We start from the raw sequence: 20,702 nt of genomic DNA, 5'->3' as shown, positions 1-20,702 counted from the left end.
ACATGAATAAATAGTTTTTGATTACGTGTTGTTGCAGCATTCACTTTTCACCATTCCTTCCCCATCAACAAACACTTTAACGACACAGAGCTACCAGAAGATGTCACCAAAATAAGACTACTGAAATGAATGTTACACAGTATGGCTTTAAGTAGTTATAGAATTCATGTGTAATAATAACACATTTTATTCCGTTAAAACACAGGTTTACAAACTGGAGTACGACCATTGTAAGTGTAAGGGACTGAATTCACGTTTTCCCTAAAGAACATGCAAAAACAGACAAAGAGTTTGGGTTTTGGCACATTAAGTCTTTACATCTCCCCATTCTCTCCTTAGCTCAGGCACTCAACTGACAATTCTCCTTTAAGAAGTTTAGTGGAGTGATCTAGAGGTCTTACACGTCTACCCGAACCCGAAATCCATCACGGACCAGATCAGCTTTTTAACATTTTAAATTATTTCATCTTCAGTCTTAAAATTAGACATATTTAATCTAGAACTACTGGTAATTTGTGTTGGAAATATGTTACATTCTAAAAACCATATTGTCGTTTTTTTGCATCCGAGTACTGTGCAGAGTGATGAAAACATCACTATTTCTCTGTCTGATAGGATTTCAGCAGATTTTGAAATAACATTTTATGGAATTGTAAGGGAGAAGCCATCCACAAAAAAGGCACATTTATGAGGCAGATAATGTCCGGTAATTGAACAGCGAGATGAGCATTGTTTAACAAAGCCTTGCAGGAAAAAAAAGATATATTATTTCTATGAACAAAATATGCATTGAAACATATCAAACTGGAGACCAGGGAAATACAGATAAACGCTGTTTTAGATGGCTGACCCCTCCGGGGCTACGCCATAAAAATGATACATATCGGGTACGGGTAACAAACCACAGGTCCAACTTTTTGGATCGGTGAAGACCTCTAGTGTGATCTCTACAACCTTACTGTACATGGCTTTATGTGTCTTGACACATGATTTTGTAAAATAATTAATAAGCGAAGCAAATAAAATATTCCAGTTAAAAAAAAGAGGAAAATAAACACATTAGAAAAAGAGACATGTGGAACCAAATCACCCTATAGTACCCTGTAAATCCACAGGAGGTGCAGTTCATCTTCTTATACAGTAGATACGCCAAAACAATAGGCAAACCACAGGCAAGTAACCCTGCAGCCCAGGTCTTACGACTTAACAACTATCTGGTCTCAAATATGCTATTGGTCTTCACTAAACAAATAGGCTGCTTTATGCTGGGGTTCTGTTACTGATACAAGCCTTGCGAGTTGGTCAAGAAATGAAATACTTTAAAAACACTTGCTCTCCTTTTGGAGGTTTTACGAGGTTCATTTGGAGAGTTTACTGATGACGCGAATGAGAGCTGCATTCTCATCTTTTAGCCTCTGGTTGTCTGATTTGAGGTCCACCACCACCTGAATAAGCAAAACACACAATGACATACATTAGCTGGCTAGGTTCAACTACAAGACGCTTGAATCAACAGTGGCTGCTTCAAACGTTAGTAAAACAGGAATTCAAGCTTAGCCTATTGCAGCAGTCAGTACAGCCATTTGATCATGCCTACCTTCAGTTCATCCTCCAATTCCACTGCTTTCCTCTGGAGTGCCAACTTCTCCTGTGGAAGAAGTGTACATTTATTATTGTACGAGAAGCAAAGAAAGTTTTGCTTGCGGCAATGACTGTTCCAACGGATCCAATATAGTTATTATCTAGTCACAAGCTCTTGTTAATAAATACTTTTCATTGGTTCAATACTTATAAAAACTACAGACACACTTGCGCACTTTCACTTTAAAAATAGCAAAGTTCACAGCATGATGCGACGTGAGCTTGTAGATCGGCTATTTGTTTGTGTGACACTGTAGTATGATGAAGTAGAGCATTAATTTACTAAGTAAATTGACGAAGTAGGGCATTAATTTACGAAAAAGTTCAAATAAGAGATACGAGGAGGGTTGTGCCCGACAACAACGGTAAGTTTAGGGTTGCTCCTCCTGGACCAAACACACAGAGACCACACTTACAAATCGTTCCAGTTCCAGCAGGGCTGGCCTTTCAGTGTTCCGCTCTTGTCTCTGTCAGAGGAAAGAGAAAGGAGAGAAGAGAGATATTGATTATCCAGTTCAACAATTTTGTAACAAAATGACTCATTAACTCATTCCCTGCCTAGAACGACTAAAACGACTTCTGTCCTTTAAGCCCTGTCTGCCAAGAACGACTAAAACGACTTTTATTTTTTTCTTCTTATTATTATTTTTTTTTAACCCAAAGACCAAGGAGATATGATTTTTTGAAGATCTAGACTCCCATCCACTTCCTTGTTAACTTAAAACTTAAACATTTTGTATCTCGGCTCCTGAGTACTTTTTTTTTTTCAATGAAAAATCTCTGGCAGTGGGCAAACGCAAAAAAAAAAAAAGTTCTGGCAGTGAATGAGTTAAATCTCCTGGGATTCTTCATCTTACGAAATGACACGGACAGAATGCAATGGGAATTGCATTCACCTAGTAGCCTTGTAATTCAACCCGTCTAATCAGAAACTATTTACGGTAGGCTTGGTTGGACAGAAAACCAGGCGAAGAGTCCCGAGGACCAGACTTGGGAACCACTGAGACCCTGGTAGGAGTGACCTTTAATTACTGGAGCATCTATGTTTCATAGTTTAACACAGTGGTTCTCAAAGTGGGGTCCAGGGAGCCCCAGGGGTCCTTGAGGGGGTTCCAGGGGGTCCCCAAAAAGTTAATATAGCATCAAAATCACTTTAACCGGAAAGTATCGCAATGCAATTGTGAGATTGTAGATCAGACTTTTTTTATATTGAATTTTTTTTTGAAACATTTTAAACCCACAAATCTTGTATGTGGGTGGGTCTGTGACCAAATACATATTTATTTGGGGGTCCTTGACATATTTTCACACATTTTCACATTTACATATACAACTCAGGTAATGCAGTTATTTTCACATTACTCAACAGACTAATGTGCCACAGGGCCTAAAGTGCAAAACAACATCAAACCTCCCCAACCTGTCGCAGTCTCTCCAGCTCGACTTTGTTCTGGCTGAGCAGCAACTCAGTCTCTTGCAGTTTGTCTTTGAGTGTGTCGTTCTCCTGCAGTACTGTTAGGTACAACTAGAGGGAGAGAAACAAGAAACTAAAAAAGGAGAACAACCTACTGTAGGTGAATACCTAATTGCAGTCCGATTATGCTGTAGTACAACAGTTACACAGAACCGACAGGTATATCCCATTTTGTGTTTAGAGCTTGTTTGACAACATTCTTCTTTAAACGGGCAATAAACCAAGGCATTATCCACCATGCTGCCACGTATATGCCTTAGGACTGTTTTTGGAGAATGTGTGGACGTTGTTACGTGAGCGTCTGAACAGGTCTGACACATACCATTTTGTAGTCTTGTGATAAACCTCTGGTTTGAGTCTCACTGCAAAGTCACACAAACAATGAAAAAGAAAAAGCATAAATATGACACTGATTAACTATCAAAATCGACATGCTTTATTTTGGAATGTTGTTGACACTCACTTGGAAGTGCGGTTAGTGAGTGTGTCATCTGCAGATGTCTCATTTGTGGGATCCTCGTCTTCATTCTGTAACAAGATGATTTAAGTTTAACTGCAGGGCTGTCACAATCACGACATTTTACTTGACGATTAATTGTCACACAAATTGCGATTAACGATTTAATTGTGTTTTTGGCATGGGAACATGAACAAAATGTTCATTTCTGTTTGCCTTTTAGGCTTTGTAAAGAAAAACTGCACAGGGCAGATATGACAAATAACTGTTATTTGTGGAAAATGTATGAACGTTTTTCAACGTGGAAACAATTATTTCAGTGGTTGCAACATTACAGAGGATAGCATGCATTTCAGATTAGCAAGGATCTGTTATACACAAACATGTAGGTTTAGCATATTTGACATCAAACTACGTCTTAACACAGGACCATGTTATTTATCATTAACATTCGGTCTCATTTCTGACCTCTCCTCCAGACAGTTGTCCTATCCCAGTGGAGCGTCTATGTTTCCTTTCCCTCCGTTTTTCCCTCACTCCTAGCCTCGTCTCTCCCTCTGGCTCGATCTGTTTTACTGGGTCTGTATCTGGAACACAGGGGGACAGAAGAATGTCATCCCTGCAAAAGGTTTACCATCAAATATATATTTCCATGGGATTTTCATTTTACTGAGAGTGAGGTTTTTCTTTCCGATCTACACAAAATGTCTTTACGGAAAATTGCTGATCTACAAGCTCTTTGCAACGTGTTGTGAGCTTGTACGTTATTTTGGGTGAATGTTCCCACCAGAATAAGGATGCTGGGGTACAAGTGGTTAAGGAATGACAACCAAACCAAGACTGACAAAAATATTTTTTTATGTCAAAATCCGCTGACAGCACAGTGGTAAAGCTGTGTTTCCTCAAGACTGCCCTGAGAAACACTCCACCCAAAATGCTTTCACTGCCTATATTCACATGGCCACCAAAAAGGTTCAAGATAGGTAGCAACAGGTTGCTACCTATGTCTACCTGTATGCTAGACAGTTTGGCTGGTAAAACAGTGCATATAACCATTGGAACTGTACAATCCACCCAGTGCTTTGGCAGCTAAAAAACATTTCCTGCAGAGCAACACATTTTTTCGCTCACCTCTCTCGGCAGGGGTGATCGTGACCATGGGGCTGACAGGCTGGATGGCAGCTTTAACCACACACTTCTCTGCTTCTTTCAGGTCTGTCAGAGTCACGCCCTGTGAAGAGGAAGCAACAACACAACACTGTAACCCACAAGCCTCATTTCTAGCAGGCGCTATCTTTCTTTGGTCAGCATACGCTTGCAGAGTCTGGGCAACACACTGCGATTTGTTAAGTTCTCGGAAACTATTAAAATAACCGTGGGAATACTTTTCAGAATAATATTGAGAGAATATTTGTGCCAATGTATCTTTCATCAATATAATGGATAACTAATAATAAGTGAAAAATCACCTACTCTGTGTCTGTTGCTTCCCCTTTATAACTGAACTTGGTATTCATATCGGCAGTGTTTCGTAAGAGGGGGGCAGGTGTGTCCATGGTGAACCATAGTGTTTGTGGAGATATTTGGTTATTTCTTCCTTTGTTTAATTTGTTTTCACTATTTAATGGTGTAGTTCATGCGTTCACATAGTCTATTATCTATCTATCTATCCGTGAGAATATATTATTTTTCTTTTATCAATGTTAATTGGAGCATTTTACCACAAGTAAATTTTCACATGTGCTGTAAGTACGACACATTTAAAAGTATTATCATCATTACCTGCGTAGAGCGTCGAGACTGACGCATTAGGCGAGAGCGAGCTTTCCTCTGAGACTCTGACTCCTCGTCTCTGACAGGAGCTTGGAACCTGCAAGAGTAAACGCCCATTCAATATACACAAACCACGAAAACCCAATGCAACAACCAACCACAATTCTTAAATGCATGCCGTAACAGGTACAGCTCAGCTGGTAACAACTAACTTCAAGGTATCATGCAAACACTCGAATAACAGCTACAAAATGGTTTGAGGAGTGTCAACAATGCTAATGCAGATATTTTTGCGCGATTTCAAGTGTTTGCTGGCACAGAATCTCCATGCTGGCAGTAGCACTTGACAGTGCTTGTTCGTCGTGGCATTTCAGCTTTCCCCAACCACTGCATTCGTTTTTTTCAGGCTTTGAGATTGGTTGGACACATAGCTCACATTTATTTCTATTGTGAGATGATTTTCCCCTGTTTCTTGCATGTTATATACTAATAACATCCCTGAGCGATGCATCTTACTTGCGTCTGTCCGTGTTGGGGTTGTTGGGGCTCTCGGCCGTGGCATCCCTCCTCTGAGGAGTGGGCTGGACTCGGGCTGTGGGAGTGGTTTTGTCCTGCTCCTTCTCCTCCTCCTCATCTTCTTTCTCTGCAGGGGTCTAGAAGGGAAAGGAAGGTGGGGTGGGGGGTTCATTGGCCAAGTATACCTGGCATTTGACCTCTGCACTTAACTCATCCTAACTGTATTATGAGCAGTGGTCAGCTATTGAACAGCACTTGAGGACAAGTTAGCGGTTCCAACACTTTCGACACGATGCCGGGATTCCCAGATAGTGGCTCTACCTCCCAACCATAGAACCCATACCAGGTGAGAGAAAACAGCTCCTGATATTCTGGGGGGAATATCTTATATGGTATTTGATTGGTGGGGTTTGCAGCATTAAGGACAGTGATGTAAAATCATTATAAAGTTGTAAATCGTTTTGGGTGTTTGTCAGTTCTTTTTAAGAATCAGGAGCAAGTGGTTCGATTTGAATCAAACCAAATTATTTTCTGTTAACGGCTCTGTCCCAGATACTTTATCAGGGTTTGTGAATCATGAGGTATACGTATGTAGGGACCGTTCAATGAGGAGATTGTGTGAACATCTTAAACCTGTATTTAGGACAGGTGCTGGATAAAAATGCAGAAATCAAAGAGAGGTAAAATATCCGCACACTGAGTTATAGCTCCACAAAAACATATCAAAAGGGCAACATTACGACCATATAGGTCTTCATCTGGCAAATTATATGTAGGAAGCCCCACATTACCATCTCCATTTTCACTGTGATGAAGAAACAGATTATTTTGGTGGGTATTGGTTGCTCGTAAAAGATCCAACTCTAATCTAGACAGTGCCTGTTACACAAGACGGTGAAAAGGTACTAAGAAATTAATGGGTTCCTACACACCAACTTAAGTTGTGTGTGATGCGTGAGAGTTTTTACCTTATTAGAAGGACTGACAGGGTCTGTGGAGATGCTTTCACTATCTGGACTGGACACAGCTGAATTTTCTGGGAACACAACAAAGCATCCTTTTAGATGAAAAACTATGAACAGAAATTAAGGATAATGTAAGATCAGTTGTGGTCAGCAGGGCTGTATATGGAGAAAATAGGTCCGACAAACTTGTTGGATATTGCGATGGCGATATGAGATGCGAACACTTAAGATTTATTTTAAGTGTACAATTTCAGTGCTGATAGATATCGCAGGACTTTTGTTAAAGGTTTGCTTTGGAAATTCATATCACAAAGAAGATGAAAACATAATGCTCTGGGTGGTCAGACATAATGTCAATGTCTGGTTTACCAGGGCTGCTCTCTCGCTCCTCGTTTAGCTCCAGACCTCCTGAAACGCCCCTCTCTTTGGATTGGTCTTGCACGGTCATCTTGTCCTTGCTACTCATCCTACACACTGAGCTCCTGGAATGAACAGAGTAAGGACAGTTCTTGTGAAGATGTTCGTTATCAAAGGGTATAATCGTCTATGGCATTTATTATCAAACGGCTCCATCACACTATGCATCAATAGTTGCCTTACAACCAATAAGCCACTCACAGCGTGGTCATTCTTCTCTGCGATTGATTTAGACTACTGTAGCAAAGCATACACAAAAGACAACTAAGACAGACAGGAAATCTCAACAGAGAATTGAGTAATTGATGCTTTGCATTCCTGTCTGCCTTCAGGACGGAGGACATTATAGACACTGACCTCCGCCGTTTGTTTTGTGCATTTGCAGCAGTAGAGCCTGGGGGAGTTTGTCTGTCAATGATGGACTGCTCTTTTCGCCACTGTAGAGAAACACACAGATGACGATTATTAAAAAAACACAGTACAGCAGAAGCTCTGACTAACAGAAGGCATAGTATGACAGACAATAGCAGTATTATGACTTAACCCATTAAGACCAGAGAAGCATCCGTGTCATTTTAGATTTCTTTGGGCTATTCAAAAATAGCAGATCTACAAGCTCATAGCGTGGCACCGAGTGCCGCGCTATGAGTTTGTAGATCTATTTTTGAAAAATCTGCTATTTTTGAATATAATATATATATATTTTTAAAGAAAACATTTTTAACTCAAATCTTTGCTTCTGGGGGGATTTTACAAATGTCTTCTAAATCCTAGATTATTTTTTTAATGTTGCTATAATCAGTGGTTCTCAAACTTTTTCATGTCAAAGACCCTCAAAATTATATGAATTTTGGCCGCAGACCCCCATCTCAAAATATTTTGTTCCAGAGACCTCCCAGAAGTTGTAACAAAAAGATATTCAAAGATTTGCACACATCGATTAAAAAAAAATTAGATCTACAAGCTCATAGCACGGCCGCGCTATGAGCTTGTAGATCTGCTATTTTTGAATAGCCCAAATAAATCTTAAAATTACACAGATGCGTTCTCGGTCTGAAAGGGTTAAGAGCAAAATGGCCACCGTGTGAATATGGTAAAATGAATCTCACGCAGGCTTGTTTTTGGGACAGCTCCTCCAGCAGTGACTCAACACTTTCATCGGCCACGTCGAACGGCGTCTGACCCTGCATAAGTCATAATGTAAAAGTAACAAGATTAAAGTAACAACAGGAAAGTCTAAATAAAAAAACAAACTCTGTAAAACATTTGATCGACGAGTACATTTTACAAAGTGAGGCATGCATATATATTGTGTGCATCACAACAGGAGGATCTCTCCATCTTGCTCACCGCGTTACTGCGGGCTTCCATGTTGCACAGTTGTTCAGCCAGTATACAACAGGCCTCCCCCTGGCCCCAGTGTGCGGCAGCATGGAGAGGCGTCCAACCATCGCAGTCTATGGCGGATGCATCCAGCCCACACTGGCACAACAATCTGCAAAGGCACCGCACCAGAATGACAACAACAAGAGGATCAGGAACTGAATCAAACAAAGTACAGTAATAGCATGTGGTCCACATGGTACAATGGAAGGTGGCACATAAAGGGAAGTTAACTCTCCACTCTTGGCAATAATAATAATAAAAACTATATATTATATAATGTAAAGAAAAGTGTCCCACAAAAAATATATCTTCCCTCCACTATGAAGAGACTCAGAGACAGTGGTGGAAAAAGTACTCACATTTTGTACTTAAGTAAAAGTATCAATACTGCAATGTAGAAATACTCTGTTGCAAGTAAATGTCCGGTATTCAAAATGTACTTGGGTAAAAGTACAGAAGTATTCGCATTAAAATATACTTAAGTACTTTAAGTAAAAGTACTCATTTTGCAGAATGTCCCATTTCACAAGTTTCCAAATGTATGAAAATGCTTTGAAAATAGCAGATCTACAAGCTTGTAGAGCTTGTAGATCGGCTATTTTCAAATAGCCTAAGTATGCATAGGCAGGGGTGCACATAACTGGTGCGCATGCGCACCCAAAATAAATAATGCGCGGCACATCAGACGACGCGAGGCGCTTTTGCGTACCAACAGCTGCGACAGGAATTTCCAAGCTTTTATTTTTTAGCAAAACAAAAATAAATAAAAGCCTAGAGATCGCCTAGAGATCGAGGATAGGAATTTACTTCCTGAAGCCACACTCACACAATCACGCTAAAGCACGTGTCGGCCCCATGTACAGCCATTAGGCGCAGGGGGAGGGGACGCATGCTGCACGTGATTGTGTGAGTGTTGCCTCGCATCCTGACACACAGACATGCAAAATATGCCGCGAACGTCCCAATCTGGCGGATAAAAGCAGCGCAGCACAGGGCACCAACCTTGGGGGGTTCACCAAACGGCGTGAAAAGGGCGAAAAACGGCGGAATTTGGAAGCAGAGCGTCCTTTTTTCTCACGCAGCCCCCCCCCCCGGTTGACAAAACCGTGCTGAACCCCCCCCCCCCCCCCCTCCCGTTGACAAAACAGCGGGGGGGCGGGACGGGACCATTTATTTGGTGCGCACCAAGTCACATCTCCAGGTGCTCTTCTGAGTACTAGACCTAAAAAGTTATGTGCACCCCTGTGCATAGGGCTGAAGTGGTTATGTATGTTTTGTAATGATAATCAAAATCTACAAAGTAACTAAAGTTTTCAAATAATTGTAATGGAGTAAAAGTACAATATTTGCCTCTGAGATGTAGTGGAGTAGAAGTAAAAGTATTGACATGTTGAAGTACTCCAGTGAAGTAAAAGTACCTCAAAATGTTACTTAAGTACAGTACTCGAGTAAATGTACTTAGTTACTTTACACCACTGCTCAGTGATACTCACTTGATAGCCTCGAGGTAGCCCTTTGCTGCAGCCACGTGCAGTGGGGTGGCCCCTGTTTTGGGGTGTCTTAGCTCCTTAGGTAGGCCCTCTGTCAGCCAGGACCGTGCGTCTCTCATGATTTGCTCCTCTTCTAATCGCTTTGCTGCCTCCAAATCCACACCTTTATACAAACAAACAAAAAAGGTTGAAAGATGTGCAGCCCTGTAAGTAGTTGAGGGGAAGTTTAGAACTAATTAGTAAAATCTTGAATGATGCAACTATGAGTATCGCCCTTCCCTTTCTCAGTTCCCCAGTGTCTTTTGAGGAACTTAGTGGGTAGAGAGGCCTTCTGGGGAATCGGAAGGTCGCTGGTTTGATCCTCGGCTTGCCCAGTCAATGTGTTGAAGTGTCCCTGAGCGAGCACACACACTTCATTCCCCCCCCCCCCATTCACCCTAGCCCTACTTGTAAAGTGCCCTCCAGGACGCAGGGCCCTACCAAACAGAGCTGTAGGGGTAAGGGTTTAAATGGGCAACTTCTAAACTTCACCATTCCAGTCTATCCCAGTAGCTGTTATAATAAATATATATTGGGCTTTCTTACAGTGTGCGTGCGTGTGTGTGAGAGTTTGTGTACAATACATAAGGAACACCTAACGTGTTCTTTGATCAGTGACATTTAACAAATAAAGAAGGTGATGGTGAAATTACAACATGGCTATTATCACAATTGTTTTAGCAAGCTAATACTTGTTTTCGAAGCTACTCTGAATTGTAGCCTGGTTTGTTCTGGAGTCTCTATTAATACCCGTTGCTTACGACCATAATAAATATTACAGTGACAAATTTCACCAAATTTGCAGGACAGAAGAAGACGAGACTAATCAACTACCAATAACCAGGAAGTAGGCTACTGTATGTTTACACATTGGATATTTCAATATCTCCGTTTCACAACTGTGTGCTTAATTTACATGCATTAATTTGCATCCACATTAAACTAAACTTTAGTCGGCAGTCTGAAGTCTGCACCTTCAAACGAAGGGGTGGTAGAAGGGCTAGATGGAAAGGAAGGAAACGGACACCCTACTCTGCGCGTGAACGTGCAAAACGGAGGGGTAGGTCCTACGCACAGGCACGTATTGAGATTGTCCCTTAATCCCCAACTGCATATAGTGCTGCGTATACTGTACCTGAATTTCAGGTATATGCAAATGACAAAAAAATACCCCGCAGCAACTAAATGGGACACGATTATAATTCATTATTATTTCGTGGGTAACCAGTTTCCACATAGAGGAAGCCAACTTCCTCTATGTTTAATATGACTAAATGTCATGAACACATGAACACATGACATATAGTGAACTTTATTTCATGTAACAACTTGATGTTGACCTAAATAAGTACATGCCCAACATAGGGAAGCCAGGTTGAAAGTGGAAAGTTGTAAGGCACCAATCAGGGCCCAGTATGCAAATGTAGGGCGAGTTTATCACCAGAAGCATTTTTTTTTAAATCAGCCCCCTGGAAATGCAGGTTCCACAAAGAGACTCCAGTCCAGACATATATCTACGCAGTGATATTAGTCATACTTCCAGATACCGATGTCGGCAAAAAAAAGTCTAATAATGGCCGATATATATCGGCCAAACCAATATATCCATCTGGCTCTAGTGCCAAGATCTTGTCACTCAGTTAGAATCAACCAGATGGGTCTCTGTTCCTTTCGACTCTGTGACATTTCATCCTCTCCACCTGTTTGTTTAACACTCGGATGTGTCCGTTCCTGCATCTGTGTGTCTAGGTTGAGGCACCACACATTTGTATTTCAACACTGTGCACATTACAAAATGTTATGTCAACACAACATATTAACATATTTATAAAAGAAAAAAAAATCACACATAGACATTATGGTTGTTACCCGAAAGTCAATCTGGGAACCCATCGGCAAAAAATAAATTCCTTTGAATTTGCTGCGGAGCTCTGAATCTGCCTTGAGAGATTACCCTGAAAGTAAGACGTATAGAAGAGCTGAAAATGACATATCCTTTCAAAGGTTGGGTTTGGTTGTCATAGTACAGTTACTCACCCTGTCTAAGTGTATATTCCTGAAGGAGGGATTCAGTGGCCTCGTCCTCAGCTATATCAAGGGGGACGTCACCATCACAGTTCACAGCAGAGAGAGATGCACCCTGCTGCAAAAGGAAACTGACATACCCACGATGGGTCGAATTTAAGTACCCTGTCCACAGCAATGCTTGCAGAGAATAGTTTATATTCACAAGAGCATATGGTGATCTCTGGAAAAAGGTGTTTAAACCCATTGAAACCGGGAAGGCGTCTGTGTCATTTTATGATTTTAGCGTTGGCTATTCAAAAAATAGCAGATATACAAGCTCACAGGGCGTCACTTCGTGCCACGCTGCAAGCTATTTTTGAGAAAAAAAATGTGAAAAATCTTGAAAGTGAGAGCTACTGGTTTAGAAGGCATTTGTAGAATCGGCCTTAGGTCATAATGGGTTACATTTGAAGCTGAAATGTGGCAAACTATGATTATCCAGAGATGTTGAACAAAAAAAATCTAATAAAAGAAAGGTGCATAAATTGCAACAGCTCTTCATTCGTGTGTGACTGTGTGTGGTAATACGTTTCGGCTTTAGCCAAACATGTTGTCTTGGGAGGACAACGCATGGGACAACAATGTTATTATTGTGGCGTGTAGACAACATTGCCACCCACGCTGCGTAATCACGTCATCACAGTGGTGATGACAACTCTGCTAGTACAGAGCACTTAGGCTATTGTGTGTTCTGAAGAACTGTAGCTAAGCTACATACTCTGTAATGTCCAGGTTTCCGCAGGAGGCTGCAACGTGCAGCGGCGTCCATCCCTCACTGTCCACCTGGTTCACGTTGGCACCTTGCCCCAAAAGAAACGACACCATCTCCATACTGCCATCTATACAAGCCTATGAATAGTGGAGGGTGAGGGAAATAACAAAATCAGCATAGCTACCTAACCTGCTAGCGTACAATGATGCATTTCATTATGTAGACAATAGCACACACTATGGACATTCAACCGACCAGCCTTACCTGATGAAGGGCAGTGATGCCATCTGCGTTGGCACAGTTGATGATCTCTATGCCATCCTCGCCACCGGTGTTATTCTTGTTGGTCTCCCTGGCTTCTTTCAGCATCTCCTGGGCCTCCTCCGTGTCACCGCTGGCACAGGCTGCTAGGAACTCAGCAGCTCTGTCGAACCTCACTTTTCTCCTTAACAAACAAAATCAGATGCAGCACACCTCATTTAGTGGTATAATCTAATAATATCAGCTGCTGCTACACAGTAAAATCCTCAGTGTTGATGTGTATCCATTTCTAACTCCCGAGAGTGTGCAAAACCTAACCAAATGGACTAAACCAAATGCCAGGTCATTGTTGACCTGGCATCCCTATAGTGTGTTTAGTTCCAATGTACAGATTATTGATTTTTGCTGTTTAGACTGATGATAGGTTCTTGGTTTACCTATGATCCTAGCTTACTATTTCTATGCATTTGATGTATTACCTTGTGTTGTCCTTGCTTATTGTATGTCTGCTAAATGCCTAAATTGTAAACAATAAGCTGCTACTCCTGCTACACACTAAAATCCTCAGTGTTGATGTGTATCCATTTCTAGCTCCCGAGAGTGTACACACTACAGAACCTAACCAAATGGACCCGTATAAAAGGGTCCATTATCGAACTACACTCTCGGGAGTTGGATTAATTATCATTAATCTTGATTGTACCGTCTCTTGGAGAGATGCCCGCTCGGCCCAGTGGGTTCTTCTCCTCCATCGACAGCAGACTGGTCCCCTGCTCCTGGCCGCTGGTCGCTGTTTACGGCCTCCGGCTCAGCCTCCTCCTCGCCCCGCCATCTCCGCTTGGGCACCGCCGGCGCTTTGTCGGTGCTCGAGCCGACCCAGCGCCTCAGCTGCTCCCGCCGCTTGGCCTTCGCAGAGTCCCCCATTAGTTGTTGTTCCCCGCCGAGGGAAGGAGGACCGCGGTTATTATGTCAAAATGAAAGGTAGTAATATATCGCAAGGAAAAGACACACCCTCCATGTGTACACTTCCACTTCCTTGTTCTCTTTGCATTCAGTTCGGTTCGGGGTTGCCAGGTTTTGGGAGGAAAAACAAGCAACCAGGGTCTATGAAAACAAGCCATAAGGAAGCGAGCCCCTTCGCCCTTGGCTTTAAACATATACGTTGGCTATTTGAAAATAGCCGATCTATAAGAGCTTGTAGATCTGCTTTGTTCACACAAAAATAATAATGATAATATTGAAGACATTTTGAAAAATGTGGAATATTTTTTGAAACACTGGTTTAAACAACATTAGGAAACAAATGCCAAATAAGCAGCAACTGCACTTTAGAAACAAGCCCAAATAAGCAACAACTACACTTTAGAGACAAGCCCAAACAACCGCAACTACCAATATTTTCAAGCAACTTAACAGAAAAACAAAACCAAAGTTGCTTAAATTAAGCCGACGTGGCAACACTGGTTGCGTTCGAGGTCGTCCAGAACGCGCAGGGCTGCGCAGTGTTTTGTCTGACGTCACCCCACCCCACCTCCCCCCGCCTCTTTTCCTTTGACAGATCCTGTTGTGTCAAAAAATTATACGGTCCTTCTTTTAATTTGAGCTAAATATCAAATCCAATCCAGTAGACCATTTTTTTTGTTTTTAAGGAAATATTATTATTATTATATTTTGATTTTTGGATACTGCAGAGCATTGCATAAATCCTATTATCCTGAAGAAAGACGAATGTAATATTTAATTGTTATTGTTACCATGTTATAACCTCAAGCAATTGTGTAACCTTCTTATTTCCTGTGGTTCTCTTGCAGTAATATTAGCTACGTACATTTTTCAGTTAATTTAAAAAAAAAACACCACCACCACCACCATAAACAAACGCATGCAAGTGCGCGCGCGCGCGCACACACACACACACACACACACACACACACACACACACACACACACACACACACACACACACACACACACACACACACACACACACACCAGCGCCTGCTGCCTGGGTGACAAACAAAAGTCATGTGGTCAATCAATGTTTAGGTTACACACACACACACACACACACACACACACACACACACACACACACACACACACACACACACACACACACACACACACACACACACACACAAACACACACACACACACACACACACACACACACACACACACCAGTGTGAGCCTGCCTGGGTGACAAACAAAAGCCAATCAATGTTTAGGTCAAATTCCACATTGCTATACAGTTGCTCAGTGCTTATTGCACCGCTCATATTATATAGGCTACACCTCATTCACAACAACGGACACATTTATTTTGTTTTGTTTTGCTTAACTTTATTTTGGTGGTACTACGAAAAGTGAGTAGGCTAATATAGTAGATAGCTTTTGGTCTTTTCAATGAGATATCCCTGAATATGTGTTTAAAAACACTGTGTGTGTTGCAATTTCAGTAACAGAACTTCAACACACAGTGCAGTGTTGGGTCAATCAACCAGTATATGTTTAGTACTTTTTGAATACGTTTTTATACATGGGGAAATAGCTTATTATATGTGGCTTATAGAGAGAATAGCCTACTGAAATATGTATTCAGACATGGGCAAACTTCATAGACACAATTGCAGTACAGTAGGGCTATTGCAAAAACATTTAGACACAAATTATGTAAAAATAAATATTGGGCAATGGGGTTTTGCTTTGGTGACAGCAGCAATATTGCCTCTACTACTTGCACCCCAGAGAACTGTAGCATTTAAAGTTATTTCCATGTTCCATGTTTTTGTTGTTGTTGTTGTCTACTTGTCTTGCTTATGTGTGTGGTGCTTAATTCCTGAACAAACAGTCTTCCTGGTAGCCATTTTACTGCTGATAATGTAGCCTACTCCAGGCTCATCCATTTGTTATTGCTAATGCAAGTTTAAAATAAGAATATTAAATAGCATAATTCTGCAACATACAACACAATGCTAATCTAAGATTGAATTTGAAAGGTTTTGAAAATTACATCAGGTGTAAATTAGCATCACCTGATCTGAGATATCTGAGATATATTACAATTTGTTTTCTTCTTCAGAAAATAACATTACCTCTTCCTATCACAAAATTCAAGATGGCTCAGCCCAGACGTGAAGCAATGCATTCAATCCCACCCCTGACTCTGAGCCGACTGGCACGGGAGTGGCTGATGGAGGATACACCAAACTTTGACCCTGCAGGTGTCTGTGTGGGGTCCCAAGAAGTTGAGGCTACGTTGTTCTGTAAATCCCCATGCAGTGTGCTGGCAGGAAGTCCCTTCTTCACAGCAGTCTTCACTGAGGTCGGCTGCGTGGTGGAATGGATGTACCAAGACGGCTCTGAGTTAGGTGGGCTTTGAAAGGTTATACTGTATACAGCAGTAGTTCTCAACCTGTGGGTCGGTCCCTACATGATTTTGGGGGTGTCCCCAGATGACAGCAAAGTGACAATTTAATTATATTTTTTTTTAAGAAAAAGTGATCAACACTTTTCGGGGGCACGGTGGTGCAGTCGGTAGCGCTGTCGCCTCACAGCTAGAAGGTCCTGGGTTCGATTCCCGCAGGGGACGCTGTGGGCGCTGGGGGCGTGTTCTCTCCTCCGCGTCATCAGTGCCCACACCCTAGGTGGGGTTGGCGAAAGGGCCTTTCTGTGTGGAGTTTGCATGTTCTCCCCGTGTCTCCTAGGGTAGGTACCCTCACAAAAAACATGCAGTAATCCTGGTCATTATACTGCCTCCCCCTGGCCAGCCGGGGCACCTGATGGAGGGGAAGGGAACTGGTTGGAATAACGTGTTCCTTCCACGCGCTACGTCCAACCAGGGAAACTCTCCCCTGTCAGGTGATAAGAAGGTCAGACGGCTCTCATGCATTGAAGGAGGCATGAGCTCGGCCCTGGCCTCCCTAGGTTGGCAGAGGGAAGGTAGTGCCCAGGATTACACGCTTAGGCATTGGCACTAGGGTGAAAAAATAAGGGTTACAAAAATCGTGGGATAAAAAAAAAAATGATCAACACTTTTATACAATAAAAACTGAACATTGGCCAAATTGTCAAATAATGTAAGAAAGAGGCACAAACGTCCCGCAATGCAATGCATTGTGAGCTTGTAGATCGGCTATTTTCACAATATTTATCTTACTAACTAACTAAATGTAATGCCTCAACTCTTACAATTCCAAGTGCTTGTCAGGGTGGGGGTCCCCAATTCAAATATGATTATTTTAGGGGGTCACGGCCTGAAAAGGTTGAGAACCACTGGTATACAGTATAACAAATCCAAAGCACAGTAGCATGAGTGCATACATTTTAAGTCATACGTACCTGCAATAATGGACCCTTTTCACAGCAGACATTTTGTTTAATTTAGGGATAACTGTGTTCCAGCACAACTGTACAGGAGCTGTGCATGCTGGCACACTGTAGGCCTACATCTAAATAAAACACACAAACACAATTAATATTACCCTCAACTGACAGTCACCTGCCTTCCCCTATATTTGATTCATATAATCTAAAATAAAACTGATAATAATATGTTTATCTCACAAGATGTAGGATTAATTCCATCTCATGCAGTTTGGCCATGACAATCTCATGTATAAAGCTTCATACTTTGTTGCTTGCCGAACATAACAGATTTTCAGTTGAAAATATTTGTTTTATATTGAAAATCCGTTATTTTCCGTCACACATTAAACTTTAAGTTTACTACCACCAGGTCCAGATGCTATCACACCCACTGCTACAGTCAGAGGCCCAGCACGGTGTGTCCTCCTGGGTGAGAGGCCAGCCCTCAACTGCCTGGCCCGGGCTTCAGGTATAGCCACTCGCTGCTCTCAGCTCCAGAGGACGGCCACAGCAGCAGGATGGCATGGAGAGGTGGCTGGTACACGCAAGACCACCCCAGGCTTCCGTCTGGTAGAGAAGTATGCCATGCTGGTTGGTGGTGCGTCCATGCACAGGCAGGATCTGAGCGGAATGGTGATGCTGAAAGATAACCATGTCTGGGCATCAGGAAGTATCACAAAGGTGCCCCAAGTTACAACCATACTGGTTATAATGCAAGCCCTTTGTTGTGTACTTTGTTGTGTAACGGTGTCATGTAGAAATAGCTGAAATAGCCGACTTGTAGATCTGCTATTTTTTATATTATTTGGAAATTCTTGAAAACATTTGAAGAATTTAGAATTTCTTGAAGAATTTGAACATTTTCACCGATAATGACATGGCCAAAACAGGAACACTGTTTAGGTTACAATGAAACGGCTGAGACATACTAATATCACATTAAGTGCTAGATATTTGACTTTTCAAAATTATTTTGCAAACAATTCAAGTCTGTAATTCAAGCCATCTGACATAAAAATGTATGGGACATAGGCCAACCAAAGTGGATTTCATTTACTATCAAAGTTCACCATCACAAGTCAGTCATGTGTGACATATTTCACAACAGCTCCTAAGGAAGTACATTTCCTCTGAATGTTGCAATGAGATGTTTTTGCAGACCTATATGTGCAGTAGGAAATCCTCAGTGTCAATTTAACTCTGAGAATGTTATCTCTGAGGGTGGTGTGTTGGCTGCATGACATTTGAGATTAAGATTGAATTGACAAGAGTGTGTTTATCCACTAGGCTGTGAAGGCTGTCCGTTCAGTCTGTGGCTTCAGCAGTAAGATTGAAGTGGAGTGCTGCTCCTGGGAGGAAGGCAGTGAGGCAGCAAAGGCAGGAGCAGAAATCGTTATGCTGGATAACTTTAAACCTCAGGTAAAAAATGGATGCCAGACTCTGTTTGATGAATTCTACTAATTGCTCATTCTTATTCTTTTCTCTTTTCTTCCCTACGTCCCCACCTCATTTCAACCCCTCTCCCCTTTTCAGGAGCTCCACACAGCAGCCAGTGTGTTGAAGGGGGAGTTCCCAACGTTGTTAATAGAGGCAAGTGGAGGCGTGACTCCAGAGAACCTATCTGACTATTTCTCCCCCCATGTGGACATAATTTCCCTGGGCTGCATAACGCAAGGTTGCCCCATCGTAGACTTCTCTCTTAAGGTCCGAAAGCCTGTTGTCAGTCAAGTCTAAATGACTGACTGAGGTCAAAAGGGAAGGGAAAGTAGCCTCTACGTTGTTTAGTGTTAAACATGTTTGCTGGAAGTGAAAGCCGATTGCAAACAGTCCTGCAGGAAACACCAAAGTGATTGAGTTTGGTTGACTTGGTTTCTCCTGTGCAGCTCTACTGTTTGTGTTACTGTTCAATGTGTCTGTAAATGTGTAAAGAATCATATGACATTTTGGAGCAGAGGCCAGGTAAAAATAAGTAGGGTAAACCAATTGCAAAACAATATAGAGATAAAAAATGTATGAGCACAATCTTGGTGGTAAAGCCTAACACTAAATCATATATTGTATAAGAAGTTATATGATTGAGGGGTCCCATTCATACAGATCAGGGGTGGATAACAGGGAACTTGTTTTATGGATATCTCCCCACAGAGTTGAAGTGTCCATATTGCATGGAGTAGCATACTCAGCCCTTCTAAAGTCCTAGATAGATAAACTGAAGGGATAAACATTTACTTAAAATACTTCCTTACTAAAAAAGTACATATACGTTATCATGATGGTTTCTGTCTTTTGTCATCTTCCCCAGGACATGTTTGTGTTATCCTTTAAGCCTTAATGTCTGACTGTACCTCGTGCTGTTTACATTTCTGACTAATAAAGTATTCAATCAATCTTCAAAGAGAATGTTTATGCCATAGTTAAGAACTGTGACATTTCACACGAAGGCTCTCTGGCTAGGGCCCTCTGAGATCTTGTGGCCCTGCCCTGGGCCATGGGCACGGTAGGCCTGTTCGGTATGCCACCCCTGGGTCAGTCTGTCCAAAATCTTTAAGCAGAAACCAAGAGCTGGTCACAGCTTATGACATTATTACATTTCACATTTGTTTACATTTTGTCCTTAATCAAAATGTAATAATTAAGTCCAAGTCTGTGCATGGCCCTGTGAAGCTAGCTACTGTATTTTGAGAAACTGTTTTATATCATAAACAGGAAAAGTAGATACATTCAAAATATTAGTTTTCCAGGATTCCAATAAAATGTTTAGAACTGTTTTAAAAAAAAATTTTTTACTTAAAGCTGCACTATGTAACTTTTTTTTATGAATAAAATGTAATTTTGCATGGTAGAGGACAGTATGTTAATACAATATAAATTAGAAATTGGGGTGGTTGTATTTTGTCTCCCTGCTCTTCTATTAAGACATTTAGATCGTGTCAAAGGTCATGTCTCACATAGACATAGGATCTGAAATGTATTTCGACCTGAAGGTCAAGATTCAAAGTTCAAATCTGGGGTAGAGAGGAAAGTTACCCATAGTGCAGCTTTAAGAATTATTCAACTCATAGTGGAAAAAGGAAAAGAGGAACATGTTTTGTCATTTTGAATCTGAGAGTAGCTTGTTACAGATACTGCATGTTCT

The 20,702-nt window shown here is 41.6% G+C and overlaps 2 protein-coding genes across 3 annotated transcripts; one reads left to right on the top strand and one right to left on the bottom strand.

The window, feature by feature from the left end:
- Window positions 1–667: 667 nt before the first annotated feature.
- Window positions 668–14,257, bottom strand: ppp1r12c (protein phosphatase 1, regulatory subunit 12C). Of its 2 annotated transcripts, none has more exons than XM_080417605.1 (20): window positions 13,902–14,257; window positions 13,202–13,382; window positions 12,944–13,074; window positions 12,196–12,314; window positions 10,123–10,282; window positions 8,594–8,738; window positions 8,353–8,427; window positions 7,601–7,680; window positions 7,196–7,308; window positions 6,830–6,897; window positions 5,862–5,998; window positions 5,355–5,442; window positions 4,704–4,803; window positions 4,041–4,159; window positions 3,579–3,643; window positions 3,438–3,477; window positions 3,062–3,166; window positions 2,058–2,108; window positions 1,598–1,648; window positions 668–1,445 (listed from the first exon to the last, which is right to left on the bottom strand). In XM_080417605.1, the coding sequence occupies exons 1-20, from the start codon at window positions 14,120–14,122 to the stop codon at window positions 1,359–1,361; spliced, it is 2,136 nt and encodes a 711-aa protein (XP_080273731.1). In that variant the 5' UTR covers window positions 14,123–14,257; the 3' UTR covers window positions 668–1,358. The 2 variants fall into 2 exon arrangements, with proteins under 2 accessions (XP_080273731.1, XP_080273732.1); XM_080417606.1 differs by having other exon boundaries at window positions 3,579–3,645; window positions 4,046–4,159.
- A 2,059-nt stretch (window positions 14,258–16,316) lies between these two features.
- LOC308095947 (nicotinate-nucleotide pyrophosphorylase [carboxylating]-like) lies at window positions 16,317–19,300 on the top strand (the record flags this gene model as incomplete). The annotated part of the gene is made up of 4 exons (XM_080443130.1): window positions 16,317–16,569; window positions 17,937–18,247; window positions 18,854–18,985; window positions 19,100–19,300. 4 exons carry the CDS (start codon window positions 16,317–16,319, stop codon window positions 19,298–19,300), a joined length of 897 nt encoding a protein of 298 aa, XP_080299256.1.
- Window positions 19,301–20,702: the final 1,402 nt, after the last annotated feature.

Source organism: Gymnoscopelus braueri (genome assembly GCF_963280865.1).
Source record: "Gymnoscopelus braueri genome assembly, chromosome: 2".
NCBI lineage: Eukaryota > Metazoa > Chordata > Actinopteri > Myctophiformes > Myctophidae > Gymnoscopelus > Gymnoscopelus braueri.
This window is presented reverse-complemented; position numbering and strand designations above follow the sequence as displayed.